This window comes from Lynx rufus, unplaced genomic scaffold, assembly GCF_022079265.1.
Source record: "Lynx rufus isolate CCGP_SWC_20201006 ecotype Redwood Valley unplaced genomic scaffold, mLynRuf1.p SCAF_18, whole genome shotgun sequence".
NCBI classification, from domain to species: domain Eukaryota; kingdom Metazoa; phylum Chordata; class Mammalia; order Carnivora; family Felidae; genus Lynx; species Lynx rufus.
This window is the reverse complement of record NW_025814832.1, coordinates 3,746,916-3,762,844: the sequence shown is the minus strand read 5'-3', so window position 1 is coordinate 3,762,844 and position 15,929 is coordinate 3,746,916. Positions and strand designations below refer to the sequence as shown.

At 37.9% G+C, this 15,929-nt stretch overlaps 1 protein-coding gene across 3 annotated transcripts in view; it reads left to right on the top strand.

Moving 5' to 3' along the window:
* Positions 1-2,976, top strand: part of NSRP1 (nuclear speckle splicing regulatory protein 1) — a 60,895-nt gene extending 57,919 nt beyond the window's left edge. For all 3 annotated transcript variants that reach the window (XM_047080683.1, XM_047080681.1, XM_047080684.1), the window contains one exon: positions 1,420-2,976. In XM_047080683.1, coding sequence (XP_046936639.1) covers positions 1,420-2,473 — 1,054 coding nt within the window. In that variant the 3' untranslated portion in view covers positions 2,474-2,976. The remainder of the gene's footprint in view (positions 1-1,419) is intronic.
* The last annotated feature ends 12,953 nt before the right edge of the window (positions 2,977-15,929 follow it).

Sequence of the window (15,929 nt, the reverse complement as noted above, 5' to 3'; positions counted from 1 at the left end):
AGCACCGGTATAAAAAGAAAGTATTGGAGGGTTTTTAAAATAAAATTATAAAGTATTGTAGGAATGGTTAAATGACTCTCATAAGTATATAGCTGAAGGTAAAAGAAAGAATTTGTCCTAAGCTTGTATCTGAGTAAATGGTTTTTGGAACAGAGACATTCAGATTAGAGGATCTGTGTCTGTGTTGCTGGGAAAAGGAGAGAGGCAGGAGAATGGAAGTAAAGGTGAAGAGAAGGAATTAGATTTATACTTCCACCCCTACCTCCTTTGCTGTCAACTGCTAGGTTTGATTACAAAATTGATGAAAATTGGGGCGCCTGGGTGGCGCAGTCGGTTAAGCGTCTGACTTCAGCCAGGTCACAATCTCACGGTCCGTGAGTTCGAGCCCCGCGTCGGGCTCTGGGCTGATGGCTCAGAGCCTGGAGCCTGTTTCCGATTCTGTGTCTCCCTCTCTTTCTGCCCCTCCCCCATTCATGCTCTGTCTCTCTCTGTCCCAAAAATAAATAAACGTTGGAAAAAAAAATTAAAAAAAAAAAAACAAAATTGATGAAATTTATGAGTCTAAGAAAGTATATTTGAAGAGAGATTTTGAATGGAGAATTAGAATTTCTGTTAGAGTTTGATCTGGAACAGTTGTGAGGCCAGCCATGAAACTCCATAATGTCATTTAATATTGTACTTTTCTCAGAGTCTAATAGTAGAATTCCTGTTAATCCTTTAGAAGATAGTTCTGCTGCCAATTCCCAAAGAACCACTGTTGTTCTATTAGTATAATTATTAAGTGATTAGTAAGAATGAATGTGTGAGTAATGTAGATAAATTTATCAGCTGGGAAAATGTAGGTGATATGAACAATTTTTAGTGTTATTGATTGTAATCGAGTAGATTCATATATTCCCATTTTGTTGTGATAGGTGCCAAGGGAGAGGTGCTCATGCCTTTTTAATCATAAGACAAATTATTTAGTGATACTTAAGAATTAGATTTTGCCAGCATTTTGCTATAAAAAAAATTATCTTCATCTATTCCCAGGACTATTATTAAATTTTTTAAAAAGAGAAAAATCCAACAAAGAGCTGTAACTTGAACTTCATATTATGAAAATAGTACTTAGATACAGAATATATCTTACTTTTCCCAATTATTGGCATGCTTAACAAAAACAAAAACCTTGTACAGACTCCTGTCTGAAGGTTCTAGCGGTCCAATACAGCAATCTAATTTTCTCTATTTCACTTCTACCTTTTTCTGAAAATATCCTGAATGGTTAGAAAATACTAGTTTACAATATTCATAAGGTAAATAGCACCTTTTTCACATTTAGTAGTTAAATTTAAGTATTGAGAAAAATTATATGAACATTTCATGTGCTTACTACAATTGATAATGTGGCATTTTTTAAATGTTACTTTTTTTAAGGTCTGGAATAAAGGAAGAGAAATCAAGGGGTTATTCTGATGAAGTAAGTTCAGAGAACAGAATACCACATGAGAAATGCATTCTCCAAACTGTTGTGCAAGTAGAGGAAAACCCAGATGCAGATAGCGACTTTGATGCTAATAGCAGTGAGGATGATGAAATGGACGAAAATAAAAAAGCAAACGCAAGAAGGGAGAGGGTCACAGAGACCTCCAAGAGTGACTCTAAACATCAGAGGAATCAAATCCATTCACCGTCTTCTAGTGAAGAAAGAGAGCATGGTACCAAATGCCACACAAAAAGGTCCAAGTCAAGAGTTCATGAGAAAAGGGAAGATCAGCACCAAGAAAGACAATCCAGGGATCATGAGAACTATTACAATGACCGTGATTACCGAAAAGAAAAGAAGGATTCCCATAGGCACCGAGAAGCCAGCCATAGAGATTCCCACTGGAAGAGGCATGAACAAGAAGATAAACTGAGGGGAAGAGACCAAAGAGAAAGAAATGACAGAGATTGGAAAAGGGAGAAAGACAGGGAGAAATATTCCCCAAGAGAACAAGAAAGAGAGAGACAACGAAATAATCATGATCGATACAGTGAGAAAGGAGGAGAGAAGGAAGAGAAAAGCAAAGAAGAGCATGTGAAAGCAAGGAAAGAAAGATATGAAAACAGTGATAAGTACAGACATAGAGAACAACGAGAAATAAGTATTCAGTCTTCAGAAAGAAACCGAGAGAAAAAAGAAAGCAGCCCAAATTCTAGGGCAAAGGATAGGTTTCTTGACCAGGAAAAATCCAATAAAATGAGAAACATGGACAAAGAAAGAAACCCAGAGAAACCCTCCAGTTCTGAAACATCAGTAGGAGCAAAACATAGACTCACAGAGGAATACCAAGAGATGGGCAAAGAACAAGAGGGACCACATGAAGTGGGGAACAAGTTTGCAAAGCGAAATAATGAAGAAACTGTAATGTCGGCTAGAGATAGGTACCTGGCCAGGCAGATGGCACGGGTTAATGCAAAGACATATATTGAGAAAGAAGATGATTGATAACTGCCCCAGTAAAAAGACCTGTGGAGCCACAGAAAATGAAAACTCCTGAAACATGCTGTGTGAAAGCATAAACGAGTGTGTTAACAGTGGTTGGGAGGGTATTTTTTAATATATTTTCAAAATTCATTATTGGCTTAAGTAAAAATAAGTCCTTTTGTCTTGAATGTTTGAATTGATATGTATTTTATTATCATTACCACATTCTTGGTTGGTGGTAAATCCCTGTACAGGTTCTTAATGAGGAAAATTGTCTGCACTCTAACCATTAAAAAATAACTCCTCAAACAACTCTCCTAATAATGTTGGCTTTGTTGCAGGAGGTGTTAGTTTTATAAATAGTGTATTCTAGATAAAAAATTTGTGGATTTGAGTAACAGAATATTGCTATACTTTGTTTTGATATTTATCTTAATATATAAAATATAGATCATACATTGTCTGACTTTCTAGCTCACAGAATATTTGGCTTAAATGCAAATAAAAATAGTGATACGTTTGTACATTTAATTCAGTCTCATATTTTAAAAGTAATGTCATTTATGCCATGATTCCTTTTTTTTTAAATTTTTTTTAATGTTTATTTATTTATTTTTTTGGAGAGAGACAGAGACAGAGTGCGAGCCGGGGAGGAGCAGAGAGAGAGGGAGACACAGAATCTGAAGCAGCCTCCAGGCTCTGAGTGGTCAGCACAGAGCCAGACATGGGACTCAAACCCACAAACCCATGACCTGAGCCAAAGTTGTACACTTCACTGACTTAGCCACCCAAGTGCCCCACCTCTTTGTTTTCTTATTTAAAAATCACTTTAATTCTGAAACCTTAGCAAGGTAGTGAATTGGTTATTTCAGTCAGTTTTAGCTAAGGTGAAAAGATGGAGACATTTAGCCTAAATGCGGTTAAAGATCCAGGTAGCTTATGTATGACCCTGACTTCTTTTATATACTCCAATAAAGAAACAGCATTTGAAATTAAATAATTCATTCATGGGTAAAAAATGAATGACATGGAGAAAGTAGTTCTAACAGAAAGTAGTTTATATCTCTCATACTTCATCATGAAGTTACATTGTCTTATTTTCAGAAGGATAAACTTAGTTTAATAATATTGACTTTTAGGGGCGCCTGGGTGGCTCAGCCAGTTAAGCGTCTGGAACTCTGGGGTGCCTGGGTGGCTCATTTGGTTAAGCATCTAACTTCAGCTTAGGTCATGATCACAGTTCGTGGGTTCAAGCCTCGCATCAGGCCATGTGCAGACAGCTCAGCCTGGAGCCTGTTTCAGATTCTGTATCTCCCTCTCTCTCTGCCCCTCCCCTGATCATGATCTGTCTGTCTGTCTCTCTGTCTCTCTCAAAAATAAATAAACATTTAAAAAAATTTAAAAAAAAAGCGTCTGACTCGACTTCGGCTTGGGTCATGATCTCACAGTTCGTGAGTTTGAGGCCTGCATCAGGCTCTGTGCTGGCAGCATGGAGCCTGCTTGAGATTCTCTCTCCCTCTCTCTCTGCCTCTCCCCAGCTTGCTCTCTATCTCCCTCTCGAATTAAATAAAAATAAACTTAATAATATTGACTTTTAGAAAAGACATTATATATTTAGGATCAAATTTAGTATTCATAAGTAATTTTTATTATACCTTTAAAGCCAGAAAGGGAAAGTAAGAAATCTAATGCCATTATCTCTTGATGGACACATTAAATGTCAGTTGCATCCTAATACTTTAACATAGATCAGTGACAGTGACAAACACTTAAGAGCACTGGCTACATGTACACAGAGGGAGTCGTGTAATGTAACTGAAAAAGTTCAGGTGAGATGATGGAAGACCATGAGTGGTAGGCTAAAAATCTTCCCCTTCAGTTGGGAATGTGGTTTCTTTGCTGGAGTTACTAGTGCCATATAGTGGAAAGATTTATTTGACCATAGTATGCAAGATACAGTCAAGGAGGGAGAGACTGGAGTCAGATTTGATAAGAAATTTGATTTCCCTCCCCCAGTAGTTCAGAAATTTTCACAAAGCAGCTTGGATGCTTTGGATAGGAAAAACAATATAGTACCTTTATTAACAAAGTTTCGACATAACTCAGGAACAAACTACAAATTAAGGTGTTTTTTTTTTTCTTTTCTATCTCCTCCAAATATATAGATGTTTTTGCCTCTCTTGCATTCATTTTACCCTCTTCTAGGACCAGTGCCTTGGTTTTCTTTCAGGAAAAGTACCCCTTCACTACTTAGTCCATTGGTTCAAATGGGGTTGAATAGGCTCCAGGAAAGGTTTGCGACTTAACCTAGGTCAATTCTGACACTGTCAGACTTAAAGAGATAAAAGTTTTCCGCTACCATTGCTGACTTCAAAGATGAGGTAAGTCCAGAGTTGCATGGGAAAATGACTGCCTCAGTGCCTGACAGAATAAAGCTCACACAAAGAGCAGAAATGAGGAGAGAGAGGGACAAACACCTGATGATTGCTTTTGTCTCTCCGGCTCTCCTGGGCATATATTTTTTAGATATTTAAACCAATACTTTTCCTGTCTTTTACTTAAGACAGTTTCAATTGGATTTCTGCCACTATAGTCAGAAAAGCCCTATTTGATAGAAGGTTCTACCTATGATGTCTATGCCAGAAGTTACTGGAACATTTTTAATAAACTTTAAAAAATTATAGCATAATAAGCATTTTTAAATAGTGCATATATCTTGAGTATGTAGTTTAGTGGATTTACCCAGAGTGAACACATCCAGTGTGAAAACATTACCTGACCCACAAGAAGTTCTCTTCACACCCCTTCCTGACCTCCTTACTACCCCTTCCCCCTTTGACTTTCAACTCCACAAATTGGGGTTTTTGTTTTCTAGATTTTATAGTATTTATTCATTCTATTAAATGAATAAACATTATTTCCTGAATGGGATTATTACAAATAATACTTCCATGAGCATTCTGGTACTTGTCTTCTAGTGTGTGCATATATGTTTTGGCGGGGGGGGGGGGGGGCGGGGGATATTCCTAGGGATGGAATTGCTGATCCATAGGTTATACATGTGTTCAGCTTTAATAGATACTGTCAGTCAGTTATCCAAAACTACTCTAGCAATTTGTGAGGGTTCCAGTTGCTTCATCTTCTTGCTTAAGCTTGGTAATTGTTTCTCTTTTGTCTTTTGAGTTTAGTCATTCTGTTGGGTATGATGATCTCTCATGGTTTCGTGATTCCCTACAGGCTGTCATATAGTTACTAGCATTAGAATATTTCCCTTTTGAAGAATATGTTTCTTTTGCCTATCTTAGAGGGGCTGGGGATGGGGGGTGGGGGATATTATCTGCCTTGTTTTCATGACCTAAATGATTCTTTATATATTCTGGGTAGGAGTTGTCTTTTGTCTTTGTAAGCAACCTCTCTTCCTCAATGGCTTGCCTTTTCCCTCTCACTCATAATGGTATCTTTTAATGAACAGAGGTCTTGCATTGTTATAAAGTTAAACAATCAAAAGTTAAATAAAATTTAAAGTTCACTTCCTCACTTGCACTAGACATTTGAAGTGCTCAACAGCCAGATGTATCTAGCAGCTACCATATAGGAAAGTGCAGATTTATAGAACACTTCTGTTGCAGAAAGTTCTGGACAACACTCTTCTAGAAGCATTATTGTTTACTTTTCACAATTAGATTTACCATGCATCTGGAATGAAATTTTTATATGTAGTATAATATGGAGATGAAGATTTATTGTTTCCCATCTGGGCATCAAATAGGACTCATCAGTGAATGAAAACTGTTCAAAGTAAAACCATAATGAATACCATTGAGCATCCACCAGGAATGGCAAAAATGTTTAGACACACTACCAAGTGTTGGTGAGGATGTGGAGCCAAGGTAAGTCATGTATGCTACCAGTGGCAGATGACTGGTACAACAATTTAATTTTACCTAGGAATATTGATGCTGCACCTTATCTATAACTTGTGTTCTTCCACAGATGAACCAGGAATTTTCATAATAGTGTTTTTCATCAAGCTGGAAACAGCCTCAAATGTCTATCAGTAGTAAGTGAATCTGGCATGTATATATACACAATACAGTGAAAGCACTAGAGCTATAGGATGAATATAGTGTGAATATATACAATTATGATGAATTTCAGAGTATTGTAAGTAACAAAAAGTAATTATCATAGTTTAAAAAAAAAAAAAGCAAAATAGCGGCTCCTGGGTGGCTCAGTTGGTTAAGTCTTAGACTTCAGCTCAGGTCATAATCTCACAGTTTGTGAGTTTGAGCACCATTTCAGGCTCTGCTGACAGTGCGGAGCCTGCTTCGGATCCTCTGTGTCCCTCTGTCTCTCTGTCCCTCCCCAGCTTGCATGCACGTGTTCTTTCTCTCTTTCAAAAATAAACATTTAAAAAAATTAAAAAACAAAACAAGCAAGGTGTGCCAAGGTGGCTCAGTCAGTTAGTGTCCAACTCTTGGTTTCAGCTCAGGTCACGATCTCACAGTTTGTGAGCTTGCAGAACCCGCATCAGGTTCTGCACTGACAGCTCAGGGTATGCTTAGGATTGTCTCTCTCTTTCTCTCTGCCCCTCCCCCACTTGCTCTCTTTTTGTCAAAAAATAAACTTTAAAAAATTAAAAAAAAAAACAAAATGATACTGTATAGAGATACTTGGGTAGGTAATAAAACTAAGAAAAAACAAGGAAATGATGGTTAAAGTCAAGATTTGTGATACAGGAGGGGTACACATGGGGCTTCTAGATATTGGCAATATTTCATTTCTTGATGCGGATGGTTACTTGGCTGTTTGCTCTATTCTTTCAATTGTAAATATGTTTTATATATTCTGTATGCATAATACATCTCACAGTAAACACTTTTGTAAAAAATTTCTAATATATGAATCAGAGGAACTATTGGCCATCCTGGTTAATCTTAGTCATTTTTACAGGAAGAGTCTATATAGATGTTGCTTAATCGAATGGCTTATGCACAGGGCCGCAGTATTTGATAATGTATTATTTGGGCTAGTATGAATAAGAGATTCATTAAATTTTTTACTAGATATGTTCTTTTAAATATGTAAGTTCCAAAACAGTATACTTAAATTTTGTGAATTGATGAATAGCTGTTCCTCAAAAACTCAATTTTTTTTCTCAATTTTTTTTAAAAATTTGTTTTTACATTTATTTATTTTTGAGAAACAAAGTGAGACAAAGCGTGAGCAGGGGAGGGGCAGAGAGAGAGGGAGACACAGAATCTAAAGCAGGCTCCAGGCTCTGAGCAAGAGGTCAGCACAGAGCCTGATGCGGGGCTCGAACCCACGAACTGTGAGATCATGACCTGAGCCGAAAGTCGGATGCTCAACCGACTGAGCCACCCAGGCGCCTCTCTCAATTTTTAACAATACATAAATAACTCAAGATGTTTTCATTTTCCTTCTCCCTCCTCCTGTTTACTCTTACTCCAATCATACCAAATACATAGTACTGTTTCATGATAACTATGCCTTCTCACAGACTTGTTGCTTTGCCTAGAATGCTACCTATATTTCTACATATTTTTATTTCTTTAAAAAAAATTTTTTTAACATTTATTTATGTTTGAGAGAGACAGAGCACAAGCAGTGGAGGGGCAGAGAGAGAGGGAGATACAGAATCCAAAGCAGGCTCCAGGTTCTGACCACAGAGCCTGATGCAGGGCTCGGAACCATGAACTGTGAGATCATGACCTGAGCTGAAGTCTGATGCTTAACCGACTGAGCCACCCAGGAGCCCCACTACATAACTTTTTTTTTTTAATTAAAAAAAAATTTTTTTTTAACGTTTATTTATTTTTGAGACAGACCATGAACAGGGGAGGGGCAGAGAGAGAGGGAGACACAGAATCTGAAACAGGCTCCAGGCTCTGAGCAGTCAGCACAGAGCCCGATGCGGAGCTCGAACTCATGGACCGTGAGATCATGACCTGAGCCGAAGTCGAACGCTTAACCGACCGAGCCACCCAGGCGCCCCCATAACTTCTTTTTAAAACTAACCTGAGGTGGCATTGCCTCCAGAAAGCCTCTCTTAATACCCCTCATCACTTCAACAACACCTCTGTTTCCTTCATGTGCTGATGATAGGATGTTAGTTGTCTGAGGACAAAGATCTAAACTCAACTTTATATGCCTAGTGCCTACTATAATGCAAAGTTTTTGTTTCATATACCTTAAGCATTTCTTAAAATCAGAATTTTAAAACTGGAATGACCTAACATCTAACATAACTCCTGCAATTTAAAATGTCTGTAAGGCACAGGGCACCTGAGTGGCTCAGTCATTTGAGCATCTGACTCTTGATTTCAGCTTAGGTCATGATCTCACGGTTTGTGAGTTCGAGCCCTACTTAGGGCACTGCTTGGGATTCCCTCTCCCTCTCTCCCTCTGCCCTTCTGGAGCATGTGTGCACTCTTACCCCCCCCCCCCCCGGCCGGCACCACCACTGCCCTTCCTGTGCACTCACTCTCTCAAAATAAATAAACTTAAGAAAACTTTTTTTTTTTTTAATGTCTTTAAGGCATCATGTTTAAGAGCTGAGACTTGGAGGTCTAGGGTCTACTATTTATTAGCTGCATAACCTTGGACAAGTTTAAGTTCTCTAAGCTTCAGTCTCTTCATTTGTAAAATGGGGATAATAAAAGTGTGTCTTTCTTAAGACTGATATAAAGATTATTTAAAACAGTGCATATAATGCTGTGCCTGATATTAGTAAGCACACAGTAAATATTCATAATCAGTTATGTTATGACAACCCATGAGGAGTTGGGGCCAGTGAAGTTGAGTGACTTATATAAGGTTACTTAGTTTGGTGGTTGCTGAGAAGAACTTGAGCCCTGTCTCCTCAATCCTATCTGGTTCTTTCCACCAGTGCAGGAAAGTTTTTTGCTTTTGGCAAAATATATGACACCTGTCATCCTTATGATGAAGGGAAAATAGGCCAGATGAATGACATGAAATATGATATGTTTTCATGCATCTAGCAAATTGAGGCCTTTTGCCAGGTGTACTAGATTCTTGTTCATTGTGTTAAGATAAAGTCTAAAAGAAGAAATAAGGAATAATTAACAGGAAAGGTTGTGGGTTGGGAAAAAGTTTAGAAATATACTTTATCACTGAAGTGTCTCCCGTGGAAGATGCTTTCTTTTTCCAAGCCCTGACCATCCCATTATACTGCTAATCCCTTTCCTCACTTTGTCACTTAAGAAAATACGATGGCTTTCTTAGGCTATAATTTTAACTATTAATGCAAATTGATACTCTCCCCTTTTGATCATCCCTTCCCTAACTAGTCAATCCATTAAGTGGTACTCTGAAAGGTAAAAGCTCTCATGGCCCAGAGCTGGGGGTCACTCCCAACACAGCGAAGAAAAGAACTATGTAGGAGTGGCCTACACTTTGTGTCAGACCAAATGAGGGTGAGGGGTAATTGTGCAGAGAGGAGACCCCTGCAAGAGGTTGAGCCCAGGTATGGTAGGGAAGGCATCCACTGAGTGGGTGGCAGTGGTGACTGCCCAATAAGCGTTGTCAGCCTGAGCAAGGTGAGAAGGACATTAGTCCAGAGGACATCCCATCATGAGGTGTCAGAACTTGAATGGGATAAGGGGAGCAGCAGCAGTAGAATATTGCTCATGTTCAGGGATACTGATCAAATAAGTAAATATATTCAGGATAATGGGAGCCATTGTTTCTCATTGTCCTAGAAGGGGTTATAAATACAGAGAAAACTAGAGAGAACTTTGCAGTGTTGGGTTAGAGTTGGAAATACTGGGTGTGAACTCATAGTTTTCACAGTACAGATCAAGAAATAATTATGGATGCGAATGTGTGTGTGCACAGATATACACACATTTACACACATACTTTCATTCTGTCCAATGAGAGGACTTGGGATCAGTGACAAGCCATTAGTAGTGATCATGCCTACCCCCTAAATCTTGGTTTCTAAATACATTCTTCACTAAAAGGAACCAGGGCTTCTTAGAGAAAAAGCTGTGGCAGGGAAAGTACAAGATGATCCTGGAACATCTTACTCCAGAAAGTAAGGAAGTGTTCTAAATGATAGGCACATGTCATAAGGATAGGAGCCAGCTTGCCAGGACTCTCACTGGCTAAATGTGGGATAATTTGAGCATCAAAATTAATGATTATAGTCCACTGAACAAAATAAGAATCCATGAAAAATAAATGAATAAATGTTAGAAGAGGAAGAGGGTATTTGCACAGTCTCAGAGTTACATACTCCCTACAAAATATTAATTACAAAAGAAAAGAAACTTTACAGTGGAAAATCTGGTAGACACCACCTTATTTGGGTAACTGATGTTAACATCACTAATATGGGACAGATCAAATTGTGTTTCACCCGATAGAGGAGCATCAGGTGAAGATAGAGGAGCATGAGCACCATTCCTGTTATATTTGCCAAAAATACTTAGCCTGAATCTAATCATGAGAAATCAGTCATCATCAAACATCAAACTGAGGGACATTCTGCCAAATATCTGACTTATAATCTTCAGAAGTATTGAGGTCATGAAAGTCAAGGGAAGACTGGGAAACTTCCAGCCTGAAGGAAACAAAAGAGGCATGAAACTAAATGAAAACTGTGATTCTGGACTGGATCCTTTTGCTAAAAGGATGTCATTAAATGAGGCCTGAGACTAAATGGCACTAATGTATCAATGTCACTTCCCTGATTTTGATGGTTGTAATGTGGTTATGTAGGAGAATGTCCTTATTTTTTGAAAATACATCCCCCATGATTTTCATTTTTGAATTTACATCTATGTATGTAGGCTTCTATGGATGATTTTAAAGATAGCATGCGAATAACCTTTGGCCTGGAATCAGAAAGCCTAGGTGCATGTTCTGTCCTGGAACTTGTCAGCTGTGAACTTGGGCAAATTAATTAACTTCTTTGAGCCTCAGGCTCCTCATCTGCAACACTAGGGAAATAACAGCTGCCACCCAGAGCTCTGATGATCATGTGAAATGATAGATGTGGAAATATATATTATAAACTAAAGTTCTGCACAAAACACAAAGAATTGTCATAATTTAGCTTTACCGAAATTTAGTATTTCTAATTGTAGGTAGTTTCGATACTAAATATTTGCAAATAACATGCAGTAGTGTTTGGGAATTGTATAAATGTTTTGTACAGTTAAGACTGAGATTAAAAAAAAATTTTTTTTAATGTTTATTTTTGGGAGAGAGAGAGAAAGAGGGAGTGTGTTGTGTGTGTGTGTGTGTGTGTGTGTGTGTGTGTGAGCAAGGGAGGGGCAGAGAGAGAGAGGGAGACACAGAATCTGAAGCAGACTCCAGGCTCTGAGCTGTCAGCACAGAGCCCAATGTGGGCTCGAACTCACAAACCACAAGATCAAGACCTGAGCTGAAGTCAGATGCTCAACCAGCTGAGCCACCCAGATGCCCAAGATTAAGATTTTTTTTTTTAATGTGTATTTTTGAGAGACAGAGCAAAAGCACGGGGAGGGGCAGAGAGAGAGGGAGACAGAAGATCCAAAATCAGACTCTGCTGATAGCAGAGAGCCCAACATGGGGGCTCAAACTCACAAGCCTCGAGACCATGACCTGAACCAAAGTCAGATGCTTAACTGAGTCATGCAGACACCCTAAGATAAAGATTTTTATCTTAACCTTAAAAGTTTGTAAGTTTTGTTTCTATTTTGAGACAAAACAAATCTATCGTAATGTGAAAAGTTATTACAGTTGACAGTTCACAACATAATGCATTTGCTGACATCTCACATTTAACTTGGACCATTTACAACTAAACTGCATAAATGAATACAGGGGCATGCTATGAATCTTTAAGAGGAAACTACTTTTATACAAATAAAATGTAGTTTAGTTCTGGGGTTCCTGGCTGGCTCAATTGGAAGAGCATGTGACTTGATCTCGGGGTTGTGAGTTTGAGCCCTACATTGGGTATAGAGATTGCTTAAATAAAACTTAAAAAAAATTAGTTCTGCCACTAAGTTTTAAAATAATTATGTTTCATGTAAAAAAGAACAGTGAGAAATTTCATATTACCACTGTTGACAGAAGTGAGGAAGAAATTTACTTAATTGTAATATTTATTTATTTATCTTTGAGAGAGAGAAAGGCAGTGAGTGAGCAGGGAAGGGGCAGAGAGAGAGGATCCCAAGCAACCTCTGTGCTGTCAGTGCGGAGTCCGATGTGGGGCTCGATCTCACAAACTGTGAGATCATGACCTGAGCTGAAATCAAGAATCACACACTTAACTGACTGAGCCACCCAGGTGCTCCAAAATTTGCTTAATTTTTGCTGTAGGTAATGTGGGAGGTGAAGTAAAGATGAGGGGGAAGAAATACCATTTGTATATAACTCAACCATAATCTAGAATTTGAAACACCTCGCTGATATGTCCAACACACAAAGTATCCTGAAATTTTGTGAATTAAATCATATTTACACTTGATCTTAGCCAAAGGCCGAGAAGCAATAATCAAATCATATTTTAAATAACATTGGAGAAATAACTAAATTCTTAAGTCCCTAATTTTATCTTTTAAAATATGCATTTTCCATATATCAACTTTTCTTAAAATAAGGTGTACCTGTAGATTAGAGTTTGAATAAGAATAATTTTTCTTTTTCAAATACCTTTTTTTTCTTTTTAAGATTTTATTCTTGGGGTATCTGGGTGGCTCAGTCAGATGTCCAGCTTTGGCTCAGGTCATGATCTCATGGTTCGAGTATGAGCCACTGCATCGGGCTCTCTGCTGTCAGCAGCACAGGGCCCGCTTTGGATTCTCTGTCCTCCTTTCTGCCCCTCCCCCATGTGCAGTCTCTCTCTCTCTCTCAAAAAAAAAAAAAACATTTAAAAAAATATTTTATTTTTAAGTAATCTCTACACATAACGTGGGACTCAAACTTACAACCCTGAGATCAAGAGTCTCATGCTCTACTGACTGACCCAGATAGGCACTCCCAAAATGACATTTTTTTACAAAAGAAAAAAAAAACAAACCAGAAATGCTGTTATTTGCTTATAGTATTTTAGGTATTTTAGCATAAAGGTGAGATAACTTTTCCTCCCCAAATATTTGTTGTTTGGGCTGTCACTGGTTACTAACTCTTAGAAATAAATTACTATAATTGGAGTCTTCAATTTTAGAATTGAAGGACTGCTATAATCTATTCTTTCCCATAAATGATAAGATTTAGCAGACATTAAAACTTTTTTCTGATGAGGTATTCAAACAAATACAGAGTTTCCAAATTGGAGTTGGCCAGTGAAGACAATCTATTGTGATGGCTTGAAACAAAACAAAACACTAAAGACGAACTTGCACTGGTGTTAGAGCAATTTGGCATGGATATTGTGATGTGTAGGTAAGAGAAACACCATCTGAAATTCCAACTGAAATATATTGTGAATTATTGTTTTTAAAGTCTTCTCTTGAAAAGGTGAGTTTTGAAACACCTAATTTAGAAATACTAAGTAGATCCCAGTTATATGAATCCAAAGGAGAGACAATATTTAAGATTCCATCCTAAAACGTTTATCTTTTCCATTGTGGTAAATGCCCACTAAAACAACTGAGAGGAGTATTGTTTCATTCTAGCAGAGGAAATAACCTCACCTTCATTTAGAAACTTCCAGAACCCAGGGCACCCGGGTGGCTCAATCGGTTAAGTGTCCAACTTTGGCTCAGGTCATGATCTCACGGTTTGTGAGTTTGACCCCCGCATCGGGGCTCTGTGCTGATGTCTCAGAGCCTGGAGGCTGCTTTGGATTCTGTCTCCCTCTCTCTCTGCCTCTCCCCTGCTCATACTCTCTCAAGAATAAATAAAACATTTTTAAAAATTTAATAAAAAAAGAAATTTCCAGAGCCCAAAAAGAGCAGAGAAATTAGGTAGATCACCAGGTTTGCTCTGCCTGTACTGTGGTTACCTAAACCTTAAAATATTGTTGTCATTAAAATTTAGAGAAAGGTAAGCAATGAAGGGAAAGTAAGAAAAGAAAAAGTTAAGAGATTTGAAATACTCCATCCATGGAACTAATCATGACAAATTGTAATAAAGATCATTTACTTATCTCTGATACTGGAAAAAAAAAGTCAAAAACTAAAATATTTCATGTGAACCAGGACAGCTTTCTACAATTTAGGGATATTCTCTGTTGTAATGTTTCTTTTTCCCACACTTGGATTTATAAATTTCATTTGCTAGCATCCTTCTCAAATAAGCACTTTATAAGCTCAACTTTTTAGTTAAGAGCCTTTTGTGTAACTCACCTTGTGTTTTATTATTATTTTTTTTTAATGTTTATTATTGAAGAGATTGTGCACATGCACAGGAGAGAGGCAGAGAGAGAGGGAGACCAAGGATCTGAAGTGAGCTCTGCGCTGACAGTAGAGAGCCCCATGCAGGGCTCGAACTCACGAACCATGAGATCATGACCTGAGCTGAAGTCAGATGTTTAGCTGACTGAGCCACTCAGGTGCCCCTCACCTTGTGTGAGTTCCATGATGACTTTAAACTATATATCTCTTCCCACTTAGCATAAGACTATTTTGCTTTTATTGCATTACTTATGGGATAACAGGTTGCAACATAGTCTCTCTGAGGAAACTACTGCTTCTCTTCCCCACCCTTCCCTAACCAAAAAAAAAAAAAAAAAAAAGACAAGAAAAAAGGGATGGTGGAAAATGTCCTCTGGTTACTGCTGTTTAATGAAGACAACCATTCTGAACAATTCTGGTGTCTTAAGCATCGGTTGTTGATTTATGAGTAAAGAGACTTGCTAAGAAAGGAACCAGGCTTCAACTGTATGATTTTGTAGCTAAGCACTAAGATATGTGTAAGAACATCACAGTGAAGCCATTGCATTCCATAGTTTTAAGCTTTGCTTTGACAGTGAACCCCAAATCAATTATACAACAAGTAGAACATATCAGGTCACTCTTTCCTACTTAACAGGGAGAATATGATCCTAATTCTAGGAGAATAATCTCCCTTTTAAGGCTTGGGGGGTGGGGTGGATAAGTTAAATGGAAATTCATATTTAAGCTTAAATTTTAAGATTAGTGTCATCAAATTAACAAGCCTAGTAAAAAGGATGGCGAGGAGTGATTCATCTCACCAAAGAACTTTTTTTGCCTTATTTTGAGATTTCATTATTTGATTCGATTTTCACGATTTGATTTTGGAGCTATTATATAGACTTTGTGCTTGTCAGGTTCTTGCATCCATCTCCAGATGGGGCAGCCAGGGCAATGAATTTAGGTTAAAAGTCATATGCAGTCTGCACAACAAATGGAACAAATTTTAAATGGGTTGTTAAGTTTTCTGGAAGAGTGATGAATTCTTTGGCTTCATTACTTATCAATATAGGAAACAACTTTAATCAGTTGAATTGCCTCCATGCCTTTGTCTTGTGTCTTGC